This window comes from Theropithecus gelada, chromosome 7a (genome assembly GCF_003255815.1).
Source record: "Theropithecus gelada isolate Dixy chromosome 7a, Tgel_1.0, whole genome shotgun sequence".
Taxonomy (NCBI): domain Eukaryota; kingdom Metazoa; phylum Chordata; class Mammalia; order Primates; family Cercopithecidae; genus Theropithecus; species Theropithecus gelada.
The window spans coordinates 46621984-46645708 of NC_037674.1; the positions used below are offsets into that span (position 1 = coordinate 46621984).

A 23725-nucleotide genomic window follows, 5' to 3' on the forward strand; every position below is an offset into this window, starting at 1 on the left:
TGTGGGCTCTTTTTTGATTCCATATGAACTTTAAAGCAGTTTTTTCCAATTCTGTGAAGAAACTCATTGGTAGCTTGATGGGGATGGCATTGAATCTATAAATTACCTTGGGCAGTATGGCCATTTTCACGATATTGATTCTTCCTATCCATGAGCATGGTATGTTCTTCCATTTGTTTATGTCCTCTTTTATTTCACTGAGAAGTGGTTTGTAGTTCTCCTTGAAGAGGTCCTTTACATCCCTTGTAAGTTGGATTCCTAGATATTTTATTCTCTTTGAAGCAATTGTGAATGGAAGTTCATTCATGATTTGTCTCTCTGTTTGTCTGTTACTGGTGTATAAGAATGCTTGTGATTTTTGCACAGTAATTTTGTATCCTGAGACTTTGCTGAAGTTGCTTATCAGCTTAAGGAGATTTTGGGCTGAGACAATGGGGTTTTCTAAATATACAATCATGTCATCTGCAAACAGGGACAATTTGACTTCTTCTTTTCCTAACTGAATACCCTTGATTTCTTTCTCTTGCCTGATTGCCCTAGCCAGAACTTCCAACACTATGTTGAATAGGAGTGGTGAGAGAGGGCATCCCTGTCTTGTGCCAGTTTTCAAAGGGAATTTTTCCAGTTTTTGCCCTTTCAGTATGATATTGGCTGTGGGTTTGTCATAAATAGCTCTTATGATTTTGAGATGCGTTCCATCAATACCGAATTTATTGAGAGTTTTTAGCATGAAGGGCTGATGAATTTTGTCAAAGGCCTTTTCTGCATCTATTGAGATAATCATGTGGTTTTTGTCTTTGATTCTGTTTATATGCTGGATTACGTTTATTGATTTGCGTATGTTGAACCAGCCTTGCATCCCCAGGATGAAGCCCACTTGATCATGCTGGATAAGCTTTTTGATGTGCTGCTGGATCCGGTTTGCCAGTATTTTATTGAGGATTTTTGCATTGATGTTCATCAGGGATATTGGTCTAAAATTCTCTTTTTTTGTTGTGTCTCTGCCAGGCTTTGGTATCAGGATGATGTTGGCCTCATAAAATGAGTTAGGGAGGATTCCCTCTTTCTCTATTGATAGGAATAGTTTCAGAAGGAATGGTACCAGCTCCTCCTTGTACCTCTGGTAAAATTCAGCTGTGAATCCATCTGGTCCTGGACTTTTTTTGGTTGGTAGGCTATTAATTATTGCCTCAATTTCAGAGCCTGCTATTGGTCTATTCAGGGATTCAGCTTCTTCCTGGTTTAGTCTTGGGAGAGTGTAAGTGTCCAGGAAATTATCCATTTCTTCTAGATTTTCTAGTTTATTTGCATAGAGGTGTTTATAGTACTCTCTGATGGTAGTTTGTATTTCTGTGGGGTCGGTGGTGCTTTCCCCTTTATCATTTTTTATTGCATCTATTTGATTCTTCTCTCTTTTCTTCTTTATTAGTCTTGCTAGCAGTCTATCAATTTTGTTGATCTTTTCAAAAAACCAACTCCTGGATTCATTGATTTTTTTGGAGGGTTTTTTTTGTCTCTATCTCCTTCAGTTCTGCTCTGATCTTAGTTATTTCTTGCCTTCTGCTAGCTTTTGAATGTGTTTGCTCTTGCTTCTCTAGTTCTTTTAATTGTGATGCTAGGGTGTCAATTTTAGATCTTTCCAGCTTTCTCTTGTGGGCATTTAGTGCTATAAATTTCCCTCTACACACTGCTTTAAATGTGTCCCAGAGATTCTGGTATGTTGTATCTTTGTTCTCATTGGTTTCAAAGAACGTCTGTATTTCTGCCTTCATTTCGTTGTGTACCCAGTAGTCATTCAGGAGCAGGTTATTCGGTTTCCATGTAGTTGAGCGGTTTTGATTGAGTTTCTTAGTCCTGAGTTCTAGTTTGATTGCACTGTGGTCTGAGAGACAGTTTGTTGTAATTTCTGTTCTTGTACATTTGCTGAGGAGTGCTTTACTTCCAATTATGTGGTCAATTTTGGAATAAGTGTGATGTGGTGCTGAGAAGAATGTATATTCTGTTGATTTGGGGTGGAGAGTTCTGTAGATGTCTATTAGGTCTGCTTGCTGCAGAGATGAGTTCAATTCCTGGATATCCTTGTTAACTTTCTGTCTTGTTGATCTGTCTAATGTTGACAGTGGAGTGTTGAAGTCTCCCATTATTATTGTAGGGGAGTCTAAGTCTCTTTGTAAGTCTCTAAGGACTTGCTTTATGAATCTGGGTGCTCCTGTATTGGGTGCATATATATTTAGGATAGTTAGCTCTTCCTGATGAATTGATCCCTTTACCATTATGTAATGGCCTTCTTTGTCTCTTTTGATCTTTGATGGTTTAAAGTCTGTTTTATCAGAGACTAGTATTACAACCCCTGCTTTTTTTTGTTCTCCATTTGCTTGGTAGATCTTCCTCCATCCCTTTATTTTGAGCCTATGTATGTCTCTGCGTGTGAGATGGGTCTCCTGAATACAGCAGACTGATGGGTCTTGACTCTTTATCCAGTTTTCCAGTCTGTGTCTTTTCATTGGAGCATTTAGTCCATTTACATTTAAGGTTAAGATTGTTATGCGTGAACTTGATCCTGCCATTATGATATTAACTGGTTATTTTGCTCGTTAGTTGATGCAGTTTCTTCCTAGCCTCGATGGTCTTTACATTTTGGCATGTTTTTGCAATGGCTGGTACCGGTTGTTCTTTCCATGTTTAGTGCTTCCTTCAGGGTCTCTTGTAAGGCAGGCCTGGTGGTGACAAAATCTCTAAGCATTTGCTTATCTGTAAAGGATTTTATTTCTCCTTCACTTATGAAACTTAGTTTGGCTGGATATGAAATTCTGGGTTTAAAATTCTTTTCTTTAAGAATGTTGAATATTGGCCCCCACTCTCTTCTGGCTTGTAGAGTTTCTGCCGAGAGATCTGCCATTAGTCTGATGGGCTTCCCTTTGTGGGTAACCCGACCTTTCTCTCTGGCTGCCCTTAAGATTTTTTCCTTCATTTCAACTTTGGTGAATCTGGCAATTATGTGTCTTGGAGTTGCGCTTCTCAAGGAGTATCTTTGTGGCGTTCTCTGTATTTCCTGAATTTGAATGTTTGCCTGCCCTACTAGGTTGGTGAAGTTCTCCTGGATGATATCCTGAAGAGTGTTTTCCAACTTGGTTCCATTTTCCCCCTCACTTTCAGGCACCCCAATCAGACATAGATTTGGTCTTTTTACATAATCCCATACTTCTTGCAGGCTTTGTTCATTTCTTTTTCTTCTTTTTTCTTTAGATTTCTCTTCTTGCTTCATTTCATTCATTTGATCCTCAATTGCTGATACTCTTTCTTCCAGTTGATCGAGTCGGTTACTGAAGCTTGTGCATTTGTCACATATTTCTCATGTCATGGTTTTCATCTCTGTCCGTTTGTTTATGGCCTTCTCTGCATTAATTATTCTGGTTATCAATTCTTCCACTTTTTTCAAGATTTTCAGTTTCTTTGCGCTGGGTATGTAATTCCTCCTTTAGCTCTGAGAAGTTTGATGGACTGAAGCCTTCTTCTCTCATCTCTTCAAAGTCATTCTCCGTCCAGCTTTTATCCGTTGCTGGCGATGAGCTGCATTCCTTTGGAGGGGGAGATGCGCTCTTATTTTTTGAATTTCCCGCTTTTCTGCCCTGCTTTTCCCCCATCTTTGTGGTTTTATCTGCTTCTGGTCTTTGATGATGGTGACGTACTGGTGGGGTTTTGGTGTGGGTGTCCTTCCTGTTTTTTAGTTTTCCTTCTAATAGTCAGGACCCTCAGCTGTAGGTCTGTTGGAGATTGCTTGAGGTCCACTCTAGACCCTGTTTGCCTGGGTGTCAGCAGCAGAGGCTGCAGAAGATAGAATACTGCTGAACAGCGAGTGTACCTGTCTGATTCTTGCTTTGGAAGCTTCCTCTTAGGGGTGTACTCCACCGTGTGAGGTGTGGGGTGTCGGTCTGCCCCTAGTGGAGGATGTCTCCCAGTTAGGCTACTCAGGGGTCAGGGACCCACTTGAGCAGGCAGTCTGTCCGTTCTCAGATCTCAACCTCCGTGTTAGGAGATCCACCGCTCTCTTCAAAGCTGTCAGACAGAGTCATTTGCATCTGCAGAGGTTTCTGCTGCTTTTTGTTGTTGTTGTTGTTGTTGTTTAGCTGTGTCCTGTCCCCAGAGGTGGAGTCTACAGAGACTGGCAGGCCTCCTTGAACTGCTGTGAGCTCTACCCAGTTCCATCTTCCCAGGGCTTTGTTTAGCTACTTAAGCCTCAGCGATGGCGGGTGCCCCTCCCCCAGCCTCGCTGCTGCCTTGCGGTTAGATTGCAGACTGCTGTTCTAGCAATGAGTAAGGCTTCGTGGGCGTGGGACCCTCCTGGCCAGGTGTAGGATATAATCTCCTGGTGTGCCTGTTTGCTTAAAGCGCAGTATTGGGGTGGGAGTTACCTGATTTTCCAGGTGTTGTGTGTCTCAGTTCCCCTGGCTAGGAAAAGGGATTCCCTTCCCCCTTGTGCTTCCCAGGTGAGGTGATGCCTCGCCCTGCTTCAGCTCTCGCTGGTCGGGCTGCAACAGCTGACCAGCACCGATTGTCCGGCACTCCCCAGTGAGATGAACCCAGTACCTCAGTTGATAATGCAGAAATCACCTGTCTTCTGTGTCTCTCACGCTGGGAGCTGGAGACTGGAGCTGTTCCTATTCAGCCATCTTGCTCCGCCCCCTCTAAGATACTTCAATGGTGGATACATGACATTATGCATTTGTCAAAGCCTGTAGAAATTTACATAATAAAAAGTAAGCCTTAATATATGCAAATTTTTAAAAATCACTTAGGAGATTAGAGGATCTCAGAAAGGAATGCAGACTGACAAGAGAATCTAACTGCATTACAAATATATGAAACAACCTCCCTAAAGGGGTGGAGGAAAAGGCACTGACCTAAGAAACTTTGGAAATGAGCCTGTAAGACTAAATGCAAAAGCAATTACACCTAATCATTGTACTTTAGTTGATAAAGTTGTTTCTCGTTGGGGGTACACATTAAAAATTCTGATACCTCTATACATACATACTGGAATTGAATAATTAAGTAAATGGAGAGTTGATGGTTTGAAGCCAAACTTCTTGTTGAAGTAGAAACTTTCAGATAAGCAAGGGAAAGAGGCTGGAGTGGTTCATTTGGTGATGGATTAGAGCTGGAAACATCAGTATGAACTCATCTTTAGCTTAATATAGACACAGATGGCACAGATGGTTACTTAGAGAAATATTTATAGATATATGCATATACACAGGTTTCTGTACACACATATATTTTTTTGCTGTGTCAGCTGAGAGGGACTAAAGGAAATGACCCCACAGTAGCAAGAAGTACACTTAGCCCCCAGATCTTTGTTTCTAATACTAGCCTCCAATAAAATGAACTATGGCTCCTCAGAAATGGCTGATACTAGGACCATGGCAGGAATTAGTCTAGAAAATACTTGAGTCAAAATCTTGTAGTGCCAGAAAGTAAGAAAGTGCTCAGAAAAAGAAAAAAAAAATCCACATCGATGGGAGCCAAAGGGGCATAGGAGCCAATTGCAAGACCTTCCAATGGCCAAAGCTGGAACAATTTGAACAAGAAAATAGTAAAATTGTATTGGATAATAACCCAAAGCATAAAGTAAATATACATGAGTTCAGACTCTCTGTCCTCAAGGAGGAGGAGCTTAACTTCCCACTCCCTAAGTGTGGGCTGCACATGGTGACTTCCTTACAAATAGTTGAGTATGAAAAGGAGAGGATGCAATGGTAACTTTACATCGGAGAAACCTGAAGAACATAATCTCAGCCTCAGCCTTGAACATGTTGATCAGGGTCAACATCAATAGTAATAAGTCATATTAATAATATATACCAACTGGTCATAGTGGTCATGCCTGTTAATTCCAGCACTTTGGGGGGCCAAGGAGTTCAAGACCAGCCTGGGCAACATAGTGAGACCCTTTTCATTTTGTAGACAAAATAAAAAGTAAAACATTAGCCACGCATGATGGTACACACCTGTAGTTCCAACTACTTGGGTTGCTCAGGTGGGAGGATTGCTTGAGCCCAAGAGTTTGAGGTTAGGATGAGCTATGATTGCACCACTGAAACCCAGCCTGGATGACGGAGTGAGACCTGGTCTCAAAGAAAAAAAAAAAGGAGTTATCTTAACCCCCATCTAATCATGAGAAAAATATCAGACAAATCCTAATAGAGGGTCATCCTACAAAATAACTGATGAGTATTCCTCGAAACTGTCAAGTCATCAAAAACAAGGCGAGTCTGAGAAATTGACACAGCCAAGAGAGCCTCAGGAGGTATGACAACTAAATGTAATATGATATCCTCCATGGGATCCTGGAACAGAAAAAGGACATTAGATAAAAACTAAGGGAAACCTGGATAAAATAGGGGCTTTAGCTACTAAGAATATGTTTATATTGGTTGATTAATTGTAACAAATGTACTATACTAACACAAGATGTTAACAATAGGGGAAACTGGGTATGGGGTATATGAGAACTCTCTGTACTATCTTCTTAATTTTTCTGTAAATCTAAAACTATCCTAAAAATAAAGTCTATTAAAAATGAAAGCATCATTTTAAGACCTCAGAATAATCAGTGGTTTCTGTCTCTCCTGCAGTTTTGACAGTGTTTCTTGCCTTGCTGACTCTTCTTCCCTCTCTGACATCACCTTTGATGGCAATCCCATAGCTCAAGAGTCATGGTACAAACACACTGTCCTTCAGAATATGATGCAGCTGCGCCAGCTAGATATGAAGAGAATCACGGTGAGAACCCTTCCAAAGTGTTCACCATGTTGTTGTCCTTAGTGTGGATTAGGAAATTGGGGGGCATATTCTTTGCCTGAAATGCTTCTTAATTTTACTGAACTATGGCTTATCATGATTGTGTACTTCATAATTGCAGTTATGTAGTTTTTACTGCCTGACCCCATCCCCAGTTTAATTGAACAGGACTTTAAAAATTCCTAGCCTTCTGTTTAAATTAATCATCATGTTTATTTTTCATTCTTGCTTAATATCCAACTAATAATTTATTTTGAAATGAATGAGTGAGAATTTTGTTAAGTTACAACGCGTAGTGGTTAAGAGCATGGACACTGGAGCCAGATTGCCTGCATCTGAATTCTGGCTTGACTGCTTTCTAGCCATAGGCCTTTGGCAACGTATTTAACCTTTGTATACCTCATTTTACTCAAAGTAAAATGGGGATCAGAATTATGTCATAGGGTTGTCGTGAAGACAAAATAAAGTACTACTACACCTTAAAAAATAAGGTACTACACCTTAGACTGCGAGGCTTTTAGGAGGCATTTGTATGTAGTTGTTATTGTTGATGTTATACTTCCCAAAGTAGCTACCTCTTTTTATTCATTGTATCTCCATGTTAAGATATTTTCTACACTTAGGTGTTTTAATATGGTTTCTGATCTAAGTGGAATGCTGTGCACAATATCCCCCTCTTTTTAGGTGTACAATGTGTATTAGCATATGATAGGCTCCAAGAAGTTCTGTAATTAAATAAACTTACTTAACTTTGTTTCTTTGACCAGGTTTATTTGTTATTAGAAAATGCATTTTAATAATCTCAGTTCGATAGTCTCTGACCTAGAAAAATATCCTAAGCCTCTACCTATTTTCTCTCTTCTGAACTGCTGTTTTCGTGTGAATTCTGATGATCACCTAGGTTTATGCAGTTGCCAACTGACCTATTTCTTTGTATATTAGGATCACAATGTGTGCAGTTTTCATTTATGCCTCAGCAATACTGTGGACCTCTAAGTTGGCTAGCTAATAGCTAAAAGTGTGGATGAATTGATGGATACCAGAGGTCTTCTAGGGTTCTGCCTCTCTCTCTATTCCATGGTGGAGCTATGGTTCTTTGTCCTCTTAGTTAATTCAGCTCTATAGTGTCAACACTGTTTCATACTTTTGTGGTAACTCTTTACCCTTATCGCCATGTCTTTCTTAGTTAAGCATCTTTGCTACTTCTTAAATTGCTCTTTCTAATGAGGTTGAGATGAGTGGGATAAGATTTAGAGCTAGCTCATTTATATAAATTAGTACTTAATTATGTGGTATGTTCCTCATAGTGAATTTATTTGTCAGTCTTGTCTACCCAAACAATATATAGTCTTTAAGGGCAGAAACCATTCTTCTTTCTTGCCTGGCACCTACAGATTACTAACATCTAATTCTCACACCACATTCAACTTTTACTAGTTATATCAATATTGTTCTTTATAGCATAAAGATGCAATTTAGAATTATACATTGCATTATAGATGAATTTTGTTGTCATGTCTCTAAAGTCATCATTTTTCTGGAACTATTTCTCATTCTTTCTTTGATTTTCATGACTGATATTTATGAAGATTACAGGTCAGTTTTTTTGTAGAATGACCCTCAATTCAGATTTTTTGATGTTTCCTCATGATTAATTTTTACTTATAGGTTTTTGGCATTAATATCATATTAGTGATTTTGTATTCTTCTCATTGCATCTTAGACCAGCATGTTTTACAACATGTTATTCATATTTATCTCTTTATTGAGGATGCTTACTTTAGGAAGATTTCTATCAAACTTTTCTTTGTGAAGTTTCTCTTTTTCCCTTTGTAATCCCATTCCTCATAAAAATTTAAATTTATTCATTCATTCATATCTATATGGACTTATGGTATTTAGTCTCACCTTTTGTTTATAACTTTTTAGTAATTTTAATGTGGAAGCTGTACCTTTTTAAAGGACTTTTTATAACAAATGTCAGCAAACAGCCTATGAGCTGGCTACCTGTTTTTGTAAATAAAGTTGTATTGGAACACAGTGATGCCCATTCATTTATGTATTATCTATGTCTGCTTTGATGCTGCAACGGCAGAGTCAAGTAGTTGCTATGGATACTATATGGCCTACAAGCCCAAAATATTTATTATCTGGCTGAAAAAGTTTGCTGATGCCAGTAACTATTTTTGCTTTTTAAGAAACAATATCTTAATTGAATTTTTGTGTAAATTACCATATAAACATTCTTACTGTGGTGGATTACACAAATATTTAATGAACTTCTGTGCATTGGGGCAGTGGTTCCTAAACTGCATGCAGAGGATGCTGCAGTGAACTCATAGGGAGTGAATATTTTTAACTTCCAAGGGAAACATAGTGAGATTTGACATTTGTGAGACTGTGAGCAAATTAGTAGCTCAAACAGTTTACCATTTCAACATTAGTTCACACTATATTTCTTTCAATCACATCCTATCTTTGAAAAGCTGAATTTTCAGTAGTTGTTGTAATAAAAATAAATACCTTGCCAAAATCAGTGTGGAACAGGAAATGGGGGTGGCAGTGTCCAATGTGATTCTCTGTTTGAGAAGTTGTATAACATCCTCCTGGTTCTACACATTCCATTGATAAGTAGCTGTGGTTATTTAAAAATGATATAAAATTTTTTCTTTCTATTTACATATATTATTTTTTAATTGCTACTAAATTGCTAGACCATGAATACATACTAAATTGTTTGGACCTAACTATTTAGTAAACAGAGTTGTCACATATTTCTTTTGGCCTAGAGGCACTGGGAAAAAGTCCCTGAGACGCTTAGGTATCTTGAACTCAGGAGTTTCTGTACTAGGATATATATTAGACAATATAGATGAAAAGAGCAAAATCACAGTTCATGCTCTAAAGTTACTTGCAGTCATCTGCAGAGGCAACCATGCAGCCGGATTACAATGCAAAATGGCAATCTAGAGAGATGAGATTGCTAGATGGATCAATAGAGATATAAGTTTGTGTCAACACACTTATACTCAGGGCAAAGTGATGTCAAAGAGCAAAGCAATCCCAAGTCTACCTGAAAAACAAAAAAGTTCCAAAGGAGAAAATGACTGACTCAAGACTTTAAGAGTGGTAAAGAAGAAGGAGAATGTATTTATGGAGAATAAAGGCATGCAAAATACAGAAGGAAGCTGAGAGAATATAGCAGCTGACAGCAGTTTAAAATGGCTAAGCATTGAATGTACATGGCTGAGGGGCATAGAGGGAGACAAGTATGTCTGACAGGCAAGGACAGGCAAGGGCTAGGGCATTTTATATCATAATAAGGAGTTTAGATTTTTGTCTTGGACATAGTAGGAGAAACCCTTGAAGAGTTTAAGGTAGTTAAATTGGATTTGCCTATTAAGAAGACTGTCTTTCTGGGTTCAGCCTTGAAGATGGATTGGAGAGGATGTGATGGGTGATGAGATGAGAAGCAAGGAGATTAATCAGAGTAAGACTCTGGGCATCTGATCCAGAGGAATGGCAAGAGATAATATGATGCCATCTATCACTGGCCTCAACTCCTATTTTGCTTTATCTTTCTTAAGAAGAATGGGTTTTAGTTTGTAAAGATTACATAAAGATTAATAAGATAAAAGTGAAACTTAGGATAGGTGAATAAATAAGTTGGAACTCAGGCCCACATCTAGAGCAAGGGTTGGCAAATTTTATCTATAAAGGACCTGATAGTAAATATTTTAGTCTTTGGGGCCTGCATATTCTCTGTTGAAACTACTCAGTTCTCCCATTGTAGTATGAAAAAAGGCATGGGCAATACATATATGAATAAGCATGACTCTGTTCCAAGAGAATGTTATTTAGAAAAACAGGTGGCTGACTTTGGCCTGTGTCCTAGAGTTTGGCAGTCCTTAATCTAGAGCACTGAATAAATCACTGAGCCATTGAGAGTTGTGTCTAGGTAGGGGTGTAGAATAATGGAGCAGCTGAAAGGTAAGATGAACTAACCTTTTTTTTTTTTTTTTTTTTGCAGTATTACTTTATTTATTTTTTATTATACTTTAAGTTCTGGGATACATGTGCAGAACGTGCAGGTTTGTTACATAGGTATACATGTGCCATGGTGGTTTGCTGCACCCATCAACGCGTAATCTGCATTAGATATTTCTCCTAATTCTATCCCTCTCCTTGCCTCCATACCCCAACAGGCCCTGCTGTGTGATGTTCCCCTCCCTGTGCCCATGTGTTCTCATTGTTAAACTCCCACTTATGAGTGAGAACATGCAGTGTTTGGTTTTCTGTTCCTGTGTTAGTTTGCTGAGAATGATGGTTTCCAGCTTTATCCATGTCCCTGCAAAGGACATGAACTCATTCTTTTTTATGGTTGCATAGTATTCCATGGTGTATATGTGCCACATTTTCTTTATCCAACCTAAGATTGATGGGCATTTTGGTTCCAAGTCTTTGCTGTTGTGAATAGTGCTGCAATAAACATATGTATGCATGTGTCTTTATAGTAGAATGACTTATAATACTTTGGGTATATACCCAGTAATGGGATTGCTGGGTCAAATGGTATTTCTAGTTCTAGATCCTTGAGGAATTACCACACTGTCTTCCACAATGGTTGAACTAATTTACACTCCCACCAACAGTGTAAAAGCGTTCCTATTTCTCCACATTCTCTCCAGCATCTGCTGTTTCCTGACTTTTTAATGATCACCATTCTAACTGGCGTGAGATGGTATCTCATTGTGGTTTGATTTGCATTTCTCTAATGACCAGTGATGATGAGCTTTTCTTCATGTTTGTTGGCTGCATAAATGTCTTCTTTTGAGAAGTGTCTGTTCATATGCTTCCCTCACTTTCTGGTGGGGTTGTTTTTTTCTTGTAAATTTGTTTATGTTCCTTGTAGATTCTGGATATTAGCCCTTTGTCAGATGGATCGATTGCAAAAATTTTCTTCTGTTCTGTAGGTTGCCTGTTCACTCTGATGATAGTTTCTTTTGCTGTGCAGAAGCTCTTTAGTTTAATTAGATCCCATTTGTCAATTTTGGCTTTTGTTGCCATTGCTTTTGGTGTTTTAGTCATGAAGTCTTTGCCCATGCCTATGGCCTGAATGGTATTTTCTAGGTTTTCTTCTAGGGTTTTCATGGTTTTAGGTCTTACGTTTAAGTCTTTAATCTATTTTGAGTTAATTTTTATGTAAGGTGTAAGGAAGGGGTCCAGTTTCAGTTTTCTGCATATGGCTAGCCACTTTTCCCAACACCATTTATTAAATTGGGAATCCTTTACCCATTGCTTGTTTTTGTCAAATTTGTCAAAGATCAGATGGTTGTAGATGTGTGGCATTATTTCTGAGGCCTCTGTTCTGTTCCATTGGTCTGTATATCTGTTTTGGTACCAGTATCGTGTTGTTTTGGTTACTGTAGCCTTGTAGCATAGTTTGAAGTCAGGCAGCATGATGCCTCAAACTTTATTCATTTTCTTAGGATTGTCTTGGCTATGTGGGCTCTTTTTTGGTTGCATATGAAATTTAAAGTAGTTTTTTCTAATTCTATGAAGAAAGTCAGTGGTAGCTTGATGGGAATAGCATTAAATATATAAATTACTTTGGGCAGTTTGGCCATTTTCCCGATATTGATTCTTCCTATCCACAAGCATGGAACGTTTTTCCATTTGTTTGTGTCCTCTCTTATTTCCTTGAGCAGTGGTTTTTAGTTCTCCTTGAAGAGCTCCTTCACATCCCTTGTAAGTTGTATTCCTAGGTATTTTATCCTGTTTGTAGCAATTGTGAATGGGAGTTTGCTCATGATTTGGCTCTCTGTTTGTCTATTATTGGTGTATAGGAATGCTTTTGATTTTTGGACATTGATTTTGTATCCTGAGACTTTGCTGATATTGCTTATCAGCTTAAGGAGTTTTTGGGCTGAGACGATGGGATTTTCTAAACATACAATCATGTCATCTGCAAACAGAGATAATATGGCTTCCTCTCTTCCTATCTGAATATGCTTTATTTCTTTCTCTTGCATGATTGCCCTGGCCAGAACTTCCAATACTATGTTGAATAGGAGTGGTGAGAGGGGGCATCCTTGTCTTGTGCCAGTTTTCAAAGGGAATGCATCCAGCTTTTGCCCATTCAGTATGATATTGGCTATGGGTTTGTCATAAGTAACTCTTATTATTTTGCAATATGTTCTATCAGTGCCTAGTTTGTTGAGTGTTTTTAGCATGAAGCGGTGTTGAATTTTATTAAAGGCCTTTTCTGCATCTATTGAGATAATCATGTGGTTTTTGTCATTGGTTCTGTTTATGTGATGGATTATATTTATTGATTTGCATATGTTGAACCAGCCTTGCATCCCAGGGATGAAGCCGAGTTAATCGTGGTGGATAAGCTTTTTAATGTGCTGCTGGATTCGGTTTGCCAGTATTTTATTGAGGATTTTTGCATTGATGTTCATCAGGGATATTGGCCTGAAATTTTCTTTTTTTTTTGTTTTGTCTTTGCCAGGTTTTAGTATCAGGATGATGCTAGCCTCATAAAATGAGTTAGGGAGGAGTCCCTCTTTTCTATTGTTTAGAGTAGTTTCACAAGGGATGGTACCAGCTCCTCTTTGTACCTCTGGTAGAATTCAGCTATGAATCCGTCTGGTCCTGGGCTTTTTCTTCATTGGTAGGCTATTAATTACTGCCTCAATTACAGAACTTGTTATTGGTCTATTCGGGGATTCAACTTCTTCGTGGTTTAGTCTTGGGAGGGTGTGTGTGTCCAGGAATTTATCTATTTCTTCTAGATTTTCTAGTTTATTTGCATAGAGGTGTTTATAGTATTCTCTGATGGTAGTTTGTATTTCTTTGGGATCGGTGGTGATCTCCCCTTTATCATTTTTTATTGTGTATATTTGATTCTTCTCTCTTCTTTTTCTTTATTAGTCTGGCTAGCAGTCTATCTATTTTATTGATCTTTTCAAAAAACCAGCTCCTGGATTCATTGATTTTCTTTCAAGGTTTTTTCATGTCTCTATCTCCTTCAGTTCTGCTCTGATCTTAGTTATTTCTTGTCTTCTACTACCTTTTGAATTTGTTTGCTCTTGCTTCTCTAATTCTTTCAATTGTGATGTTAGGGTGTCAATTTTAGATCTTTCCCACTTTCTCTTATGGCCATTTAGTGCTGTAAATTTCCCTCTAAACACTGTGTTAGCACTCAGAGATTCTGGTACATCGTATCTTTGTTCTCATTGGTTTCAAAGAACTTCTTTATTTCTCCCTTAAATTCGTTCTTTACCCAGTAGTCATTCAGGTGCAGGTTGTTCAGTTTCCATGTAGTTTTGCGATTTTGAGTGCGTTTCTTAATCCTGAGTTCTAATTGATTGCGCTGTGGTCTGAGAGACTGTTTGTTATGATTTCCATTCTTTTGCATTTGCTGAGGAATGTTTTACTTCCAATTATGTGGTCGATTTTAGAATAAGTGTGATGTGGTGCTGAGAAGAATGTATATTCTGTTGATTTGGTGTGGAGAGTTTTGTAGATGTCTATTAGGTCCACATGGTCCAGAGCTGAGTTCAAGTCCTGAATATCCTTATTAAATTTCTGTCTCATTGATCTGTCTAATATTGACAATGGGCTGTTAAAGTCTCCCACTATTATTCTGTGGGAGTCTGAGTCTCCTTGTGGGTCTCTAAGAACTTGTTTTATGAATCTGGGTGCTTCTATATTGGGTGCATATATATTTAGGATGGTTAGCTCTTCTTGTTGAATTGATCCCTTTATTATTACGCAATGCCCTTCTTTGTCTTTTTTGATCTTTGTTGGCTTAAAGTCTATTTTGTCAGAGACTAGGATTGCAACCCCTGCTTTTTTTTTTTTGCTTTCATTTTCCTTGGTAAATCTTCCTCTATCCCTTTATTTTGAGCCTATGTGTGTCTTTGCACATGAGATGGGTCTCCTGAATATAGCACACCGATGAGTCTAGACTCTTTATCCAATTTGCCAGTCTGTTTCTTTTAATTGGGGCATTTAACCTGTTTACATTTAAGGTTAATATTGTTATGTGTGAACTTGATACTGTAATTATGATGCTAGCGGGGTTTTTTTGTCCATTAGTTGGTACAGTTTCTTCATAGTGTCGATGGTCTTTACATTTTGGTTTTTTTTTTGCAGTGGCTGGTACTGTTTTTTCCTTTCCATATTTAGTGCTTCCTTTAGGAGCTCTTGTAAGGCAGGCCTGGTGGTGACAAAATCCCTCAGCATTTGCTTGTCTGTAAAGGATTTTATGTCTCCTTCACTTATGAAGCTTAGCTTGGCTGGATATGAAATTCTGGGTTTAAAATTCTTTTCTTTAAGAATGTTGAATATTGGCCCCCACTCTCTCCTGGCTTGTAGGGTTTCTGCAGAGAGATCCAATGTTAGTCTGATGGGCTCCCTTTTGTAGATAACCCGACCTTTCTCTCTGGCTGTGCTTAACATGTTTTCCTTCATTTCAACCTTGGTGTATCTGACAATTATATGTCTTGAGGTTGGTTTTCTCAAGGAGTGTCTTTATGGTGTTCTGTGTATTTCCTGAATTTGAATGTTGGCCTGTCTTGCTAGGTTGGGGAAGTTCCCCTGGGTAATATCCTGAAGTGTGTTTTCCAAGTTGCTTCCATTCTCCCCGTCACTTTTAGGTACAGCAATCAAATGTAGGTTTGGTCTTTTCACATAGTGCCATATTTCTTGGCTGCTTTGTTTATTCCTTTTCACTCTTTTTTTCTCTAATCTTGTCTTCACACTTCATTTCATCAAGTTGATCATCAGTCTCTGATATCCTTTATTCTGCATGATCAATTCAGCTATCGATACTTGTGTATGCTTCATGAAATTCTTGTGCTGTGTTTTTCAGCTCCATCAGGTCATTTATGTTCTTCTCTAAACTGGTTATTCTTGTTAGCAGTTTCTATAACATTTTTTCAAGGTTCTTAGCTTCATTCCATTGGGTTAGAACATGCTGCTTTAGCCTGGAGGAGTTTGTTACTACCCACCTTCTGAAGCCTACTTCTGTCAGTTTGTCAAACTCATTCTCCGTCCAGATTTGTTCCCTTGCTGGTGAGGAGTTGTGATCCTTTGGAGAAGAGGCATTCTGGTTTTTGGAATTTTCAGCCGTTTTGTGCTGGTTTTTCCTCATCTTCATGGATTTATCTACCTTTAGTCTTTGCTGTTGGTGACCTTCGGATGGAGTTTTTGCGTGGTTGTCCTTTTTGTTGATGTTGATGCTATTGCTTTCTGTTTGTTAGTTTTCCTTGTAACAGTCAGGCCCCTCTTCTGCAGGTCTGCTGGAGTTTGCTGGAGGTCCACTCCAGACCTTGTTTGCCTGGGTGTCACCAGCAGAGGCTGCAGAACAGCAAACATTGCTGCCTGCTCTTTTCTCTGGAAGCTTCGTCCCAGAGGGGCACCCACCAGATGCCAGACGGAGCTCTCCTGTATGAAGTGTCTGTCAACCCATGCTGGGAGGTGTCTCCCCATCAGGAAGCAAGGGGGTCATGGACCCACTTGAGGAGGCAGTCTGTCCTTTAGCAGAGCTCGAGCACTCTGCTGGGAGATCCGCTGCTCTCTTCAGAGCTCGCAGGCAGGAACATTTAAGTCTGCTGAAACTGCACCCACAACCGCCACTTCCCGCAGGTGCTCTGTCCCAGGGAGATGGGAGTTCTATCTATAAGCCCCTGAGTGTGGCTGCTGCCTTTCTTTCAGAGATGCTGTGCTCATAGAGGAGGAATCTAGAGAGGCAGTCTGGCTACAGTGACTTTGTGGCATGGTGGGTTTTCTTATCTCAAAAGTAGAGAATATAAATTCCACAAATTGTGGCAGTTAACTTGATGTTGATTATGAAATAAATTTAAATTGCATTATTAAAAGATGGTTTGTGGCCCAGCATGGTGACTCACTCCTGTAATCCCAGTACTTTGGGAGGTTGAGGTGGGCAGATCATGAGGTCAGGAGATTGAGACCATCCTGGCCAACATGGTAAAATTCCATCTCTACTAAAAATACAGAAAATAACTGGGCATGGTGGTGTGTGCCTGTAATCCCAGCTACTCAGGAGGCTGAGGCAGGAGAATGGCATGAACCAGGGAGTTGGAGGTTGCGGTGAGCCAAGATCGCGTCACTGCACTCCAGCCTGGTGACGGAAGGAGACTCTGTCTCAAAAGAAAATAATAAAATAAAAAGATGGTTTGTGAGTACTTGGGAATTGATCACTAGGAGGCAGCATTAGCTCACTAAAAAACAATTCATTCCAGAAAAAAAAATTAGTTTCCTGCCCTAGAAATTACAAATAAACCTTGTCAGAGGAGTGCTATAGACAGTGTTTTGGTATTTAAGCAAAACATTTGACAAAGTCTTTCATGGCATCATTTTGAGTAAATTATATGACATGGTTATATAGATTTTTGATTCAAGTGTACTTACAGAACATGAAGTAATGGATTAATGCCAGCCTTTAAAGAAATCTGTACTGGCATGCCTTGAGGCTTTTTTCCTCCGGCCCATTCTATTCACATTTTTATTAATGTCTAAGAGAAAATATTTGTTATTCTGGTAAAGTATGTGAATGACAGAAACTAGAGAAATTAGAGTTCTTGATATATTGGTTGATCAAATGAGAATCCAAAAGTACCTTCATAGTCTAGAACAGGGTTTGGCAAACTACAGCCTATGAGCTAGATCCATCTGGCAGCCCACTTTTTGTACAAGTTTCAAGCTAATAATGGTTTTTATATTTTCAAAGCATTGTAAAAAAAAAAAGAAAGAAAGACCAACAAAGAAGGATATGAGATAGAGATCACATATAGCTCACAAAGCCTAAAATATTTATTATACTATCTGATCCTTTACAGAAAAAAGTTTGTTTATGCCTAGTCTAGAAAAGTAAGCAGAATTTAACAACATAAAAAAAATAGATGAATTGAAAATCCTGGACTTTACTCCATAGCAACAATTAAGCAAAACAATTCTTAGTACAAATATAGTATATTATAGAAGATTAGACTTAGCAGCATGTATTAAAGTGACTTGGAATTGCCAAATTCAAGTTGAATTAATTATGAGATGTGATCATTAAAAGTTAATATGGCTTAAAACTATTCATTTATGGAAAAAGAGAATTCAGAAAATGGAGACAGTCCCATCCCATTTTTTTCTACAATGGTCAGATTACACTGAACTATTACTAGTTTTAGAGGGCAGACAAGAAACTAGAGCATTTTCAAAGAATCTGACATGATTAGTTGACAAAGGAGAAGACGTAAGGAAGATATCCCAGTAATCTTCACCTGTTTTCACAACTATTCAAAAAAAAAGAGAGAATAGACACATGTTGAGGGGCTAGAACAAGGACCCTTGTATAGAAAATTCTGGGAGGCAGAATTTTCTCTTTTTTATTTCTAAGGCAGCATTTTGTGAATGCAGGCAGTATTCTCACAGTTCTGAAACAGGGCCGGGTATGGTGGCTCATGCCTGTAATCCTGGCACTTTGGGAAGCTGAGGCAGGTGGATTGCTTGAGGTCAAGAGTTCAAGCCCAGCCTGGCCAACATGGCAAAACCCTGTCTCTACAAAAAATACAAAAAATTTAGCCGAGTGTGGAGGCATGCACCTGTAGTCCCAGCGACTTGGGGGACTGAGGCAGGAGGATCACTTGAATCCAGGAGGTCAAAGCTGCAGTGAGCCAAGATCTCGCCACTGTACTCAAGCCTGGGGGACAGAATGAGACCCTGTCTCAAAACAAAACAACAACACAATTCAGAAACAAACAATGTCTGAAGTTTTCACCTCAAGCTCACATTTAATTGGCTTAGTGTGAACTTGTTTACAATTTGCTCTTCACACACACACACACACACACAAAAAAAAAGGAGCTCATCTCAGGTGTAAGCTTTCTGTTTTGGTAGACTTTACTTAATGTTCACCAATATGCTCTGGTTCCCCTCCTTTTTGACATGCGGGAAGATGTTTGGCCAATGAAATGTGAGCAGAAATAATGTATATAATTTCCAGGCAGAAGCATTTAAAAGCATGATTCTCATGCTTCCTTCCCATGTGGTAGTCACTGTGGAAGCCTATATAAAGTTGAGGATGCCATCAGATCGAAGTACTCAGGAATACTTAGCCACTACATTGAAGACAGTTGCAGTGTTCTTTGCGTGATCAAGAACTAAACTGTTTTAAAATCATAAGCCAGTGAAAGTTTTGAAGTTGTTACAGCAACATAACCTACCCTGTTCTGGCTATTTCCCTCTCCAGCATTTTACAGATAATATCCCTGGACCAGAAGTCAGGGGACATGACTTCTAATCTCTAACACTAGGTGTGACCCTGCAAAAAAGTCAGTTTTGTTTGCTAAAAGTGATTGTTTGAGTAAAAATTATTGACCATCTCTTTGAGGGAAAAAAACCCTACGATTTTAAAGTCTGTTTTAATATTTTGTATGTTCAAAGAAAATAATGTTTATAACTAAAGTATATGGTTAAAACACACCTTGCCATTTGATTTTTTAAATTTCATAAAATAAATTGCTGCCTATATTAGGACTACTATTATTTATTTTGGATCAAATCTTCTTGTGTAATATATGCATTGTTTTAGGCCTTAATATCTGCTAACAAAGTATAATCTAGGTTATCAAACACCTATTAAATCACTGCATGGCTTCATTGACTTGAAATCATTTCTATATTGGGTCTGCATGGCCAAAACGAAGTGAGGAAAAAGTAGTTTTTTGTCCCAGATTCCCCCCCAACTTATTTAATTTTTTTATTTTTATTTTTTGCTATATAAAGAATATGGCTTTTGTCCCAGAAATTGGACTATTATCAAGAAGATGCCAGAATTTTAGTTTTTCTTTCTTGCCAACAGATTTATAACTTATCTTCACAATTAGAGGTTTATTTTTATTTCTAAGTTTAGTTACTCAGTAATTATTTGGGCTGAAATATAGCTCTCAGATACATAAATTCCTTAAAACATTCAGTATTTGAATTGATTTGGTGTAAATCCAGTTTTCCAAGGTTTAGCTTTCCTTTAAAGCCCTACTGCCTTTAATAGAAGCTCAAATTCTTTTCAAAAATCTGATGAAATCATCTCATAAGTATGTGTAGTACGTGGTCCATACAGTTTCCAGTACTGTTTGAAATTGGCTCTTTGAAAAACCAATCTGTTTCTAGTTCACATTTTATAGATGAGTCAACAATTGAACATCAATATATTTTGCTCTTTTAAACACTTTATTCTGAAATAGATTGTACTCTGTAGGTACCAAATCAGTATTTACTGAATAAAAGAATTTAACAGAATTATTGAAGCTAGGATTCAAAGTTCTGCATTTTTAATTTAGTTTATTTCTCCTCATTACCTCTATTTAGTTTTTAAAAGTTAAGAATAATTATTTTCCAACAGGGCATTGGTGGCTCATGCCTGTAATTGCAGCACTTTGGGAGGCTGAAGTGGGCAGATTACTTGAGGATAGGAGTTTGAGACCAGCCTGGCCAACATGGTAAAACCCTGTCTCTACTAAAAATACAAAAATTAGCCTAGCATGGTGGCACATGCCTGTAATCCCAGCTTCTCGGGAGGCTAAGACATGAGAATTGCTTGAACCCAGGAGATGGAGATTGCAGTGAGCCGACATTGCACCACGGCACTCCAGCCTGGGCAACAAGCAAGACGCAAGACTCTGTCTTAAAAAAATAATAATAATTATTATTATTTTCCATATTGTAAAAGACACTTAAAATTCACTAAAATTACGTTACATTTCCATTTCCTTTAAAACAACTAAAACATATGGCAGATCACTTCTGAGTTCTAAACTCTTCTTTATCTATCTAAAATCAGTAAAATTAATTTAAATATATCTTTATTATTAAAAAAATATGAATTTTGTTTCTAGCAGGCCATGGCTTCTGGTCCTGATCCTGGCCTTGTCACTAGCTATGTGACCTCATATAAGTTACTACTGTCTTAGAGCATTCGTTTCCTTATTTCTAAAATTAGAATTGTCTAGTGTATGCTTTCTCAGTTTTCTTTTTAAACTCTGTGTTGGTTTCTGTTTGTGCATTTTTAAATATAATTATTTAATCTAGGGTTTTTCTTTGTTTTCAGGAGCATGTATAGTGGTCCATCTTCTAGAACACATTTTCATAGTCTCTTCGACTTTCTTTAATTCTAATATAACATATATATACTGGTCTGCATAGGCTAGATTGTGCTGCAATAACAGCTTCTCTAACTTCAGTGAATTAAAACAACAAAGTTTATTTCAGGCTTCTAATACCTGTCTGCTTATGGTGTGTGATTTTGGATCTTTGCTCTGTGTTGTCCTCATTCTAGTACTCAGGCTTTCAAAGTACCCACCTGTGGAGTTTTGCAGGTGCTACAGCAAGGTGAGAGAGAGAATAGTTGTATCATACATTGTCTTTGAAAGTTTTCAACCAGAAGTAAATACATGTCACTTTTGTCGATATGACATTGGCCAAAGCAAGTCACATGGCCACATCTAACTTCAAGTGGGCTAGAAGTGCTATCTCACAATGTGTCTTGGACATGCGAAGACACAAGAATATTTGGTGAACAGCTTTCATGACTAACCATCAGGTTTTAAATCAAATGTTGAAATCTGGTAGGAGTGTAAATTAGAACTGCATTTATGGAGGGCAGTTTGCAGACATATCAAAAGGATAGAAATATGTCTACCATTTGATGTAGCAGTTTCAGTTTTAATAAATTACTGAACAGACATGGTTCATGCATTCATAGAGCTTATTTTATGGCGTGGGAGGCATGAGGGATAGCACCAGAAATAATTAAAATGAAACAGGTTAAGTGCTATGATAGAGAAGTATGTGGGGTGATACTAAAACATATAGAAAACATTCTCATCCTCTATTTTCCAGTTGACTGATCCTGTCTTCAGCTGTGTATAATCTGCTATTAAATCTCCCTTTGTTGAATTTTAAATTTCAATTCTTAGAATTTTTTGTTTCTAAAAGAGTAATTCTTCAAATCTGCTAAGTTACTTGTTATGGTTTCCTATCTCTGAAGATGTTTTCAAGCTTGTCTTTTATGAATAAATTGTCTTCTCAAATTATCTTATCATTTTGAGAATCTGCAAATCTTTTGGTAATGAAAATTAAAAGTTACATGGTTATAATTTATTAAAATCAGATAGTCTTCAGGGGGAAAAATGGTCCAGATTGTGTATATAGATTATAACCTTTAAAAAATTGCTCATAGTGAATATTATCAACTGATACACAGATATTGTAAGATTTGAGTTAGGTGTATGGGATTATGATTGATTTTTAAACATTTTTGTAAACTGTCTATGTTATTTTGTCGATTCTACTTTTTTGAGCTTTGTTGAGGTATGATTGACAAAAACTATATAAAATTAAGGTGTACAGTGTGGTGATTTGATATATTTTATAAAATGATTACCACAATCAAGTTAGTTAACATTTCTATCACTTCACCTAATTTTATATATATATATATATATTTTTGTAGTGAGAACATTTAAGATCTATTCTCTTTTTTTTTTTTTTTTTTTTTTTTTTGAGACGGAGTCTCGCTCTGTCACCCAGGCTGGAGTGCAGTGGCCGGATCTCAGCTCACTGCAAGCTCCGCCTCCCGGGTTTACGCCATTCTCCTGCCTCAGCCTCCCGAGTAGCTGGGACTACAGGCGCCTGCCACCTCGCCCGGCTAAGTTTTTGTATTTTTAGTAGAGACGGGGTTTCACTGTGTTAGCCAGGATGGTCTCGATCTCCTGACCTCGTGATCCGCCCGTCTCGGCCTCCCAAAGTGCTGGGATTACAGGCTTGAGCCACCGCGCCCGGCCATAAGATCTATTCTCTTAGCAAATGCCAAGATTATAATACAGGATTATTAACTACGGTCATCATGCTATATTTCATAGCTTTTAGAATTTAAAAAATGAGACTGGGCAACACAACTTAAAAACAAACCAAAAGTAATTATATTAATGGAGAATAATTTATTAATATAATTGGAGTTTTAAAAGATATTTACCCTTGTTTTTTTCATCAAAAAAGTTCTGATTTTCTATCACAGATCCAGTCAATATTGTTAGATGTATTACTTTTATCCTTCTTATCTTGATGATAGAAACTTTAAACCTATGTGGAACCATGATGCACAGAGTACAAAAGGAAAATTATGCAAACATACATGTCCTTTTCTTCTCATTCTTTTTCCTTTCTTGTATGAGCTAGGTTCACGTCACCTCCAGAGCTGGGAACAGAGTTAGGAATGCACAGATTTTTAGCATTAGGAGGGAAGAAGAAAATAAAGAGAAACATACTAACTTTTTCTTTGAGAGTATATTTTCTGCTAGCAAATACTATGCCTCTCAAGAAGAAAACTGTACTTAATAGGACCAATGATATTTAGCCTTAAAAAATGATTAAACTCTTCATAATACTTTTTGGAAAATGTCTTTTAGGAAGAAGAAAGGCGTATGGCATCTGTTTTAGCCAAAAAAGAGGAAGAGAAGAAGCGGGAAAGTCATAAACAATCTTTGCTTAAGGTATTTTCTCTGATGTCTACGTGGATGTGTGTGCACACATAGACACACATACCCCAAAGCTGGCTAGCTAGTCTACTGGAAAAGTGGTTTCTAAACTTTGTAAGTTTTTTATTCCTATCAACAGAATGTATGCACCCCTAAAACTTTTACAAGTTATTATCTATAAATAAACCTGTACTTAAGAAATACAGTATGATATACATTATAAAATAAATGCAAAAGCTAGTTTTAAAAGGAAGAGATGAAAAATAAATATAATTGAAGTTATAACGCTTTTAGTTCATACCAGTGCATCATCTTGTGTATCCCATGGCATATTCACTTCATTTTGGAATGTACTGTAATTGACT

The 23725-nt window shown here is 37.8% G+C and overlaps 1 protein-coding gene across 1 annotated transcript in view; it reads left to right on the top strand.

Moving 5' to 3' along the window:
- LRRC49 (leucine rich repeat containing 49) overlaps positions 1-23725 on the top strand; it is a 120119-nt gene that overhangs the window by 71714 nt on the left and 24680 nt on the right. The window contains exons 10-11 of the mRNA XM_025389816.1: positions 6636-6783; positions 23292-23375. Of these exons, the coding sequence (XP_025245601.1) occupies positions 6636-6783; positions 23292-23375 (232 nt within the window). The remainder of the gene's footprint in view (positions 1-6635; positions 6784-23291; positions 23376-23725) is intronic.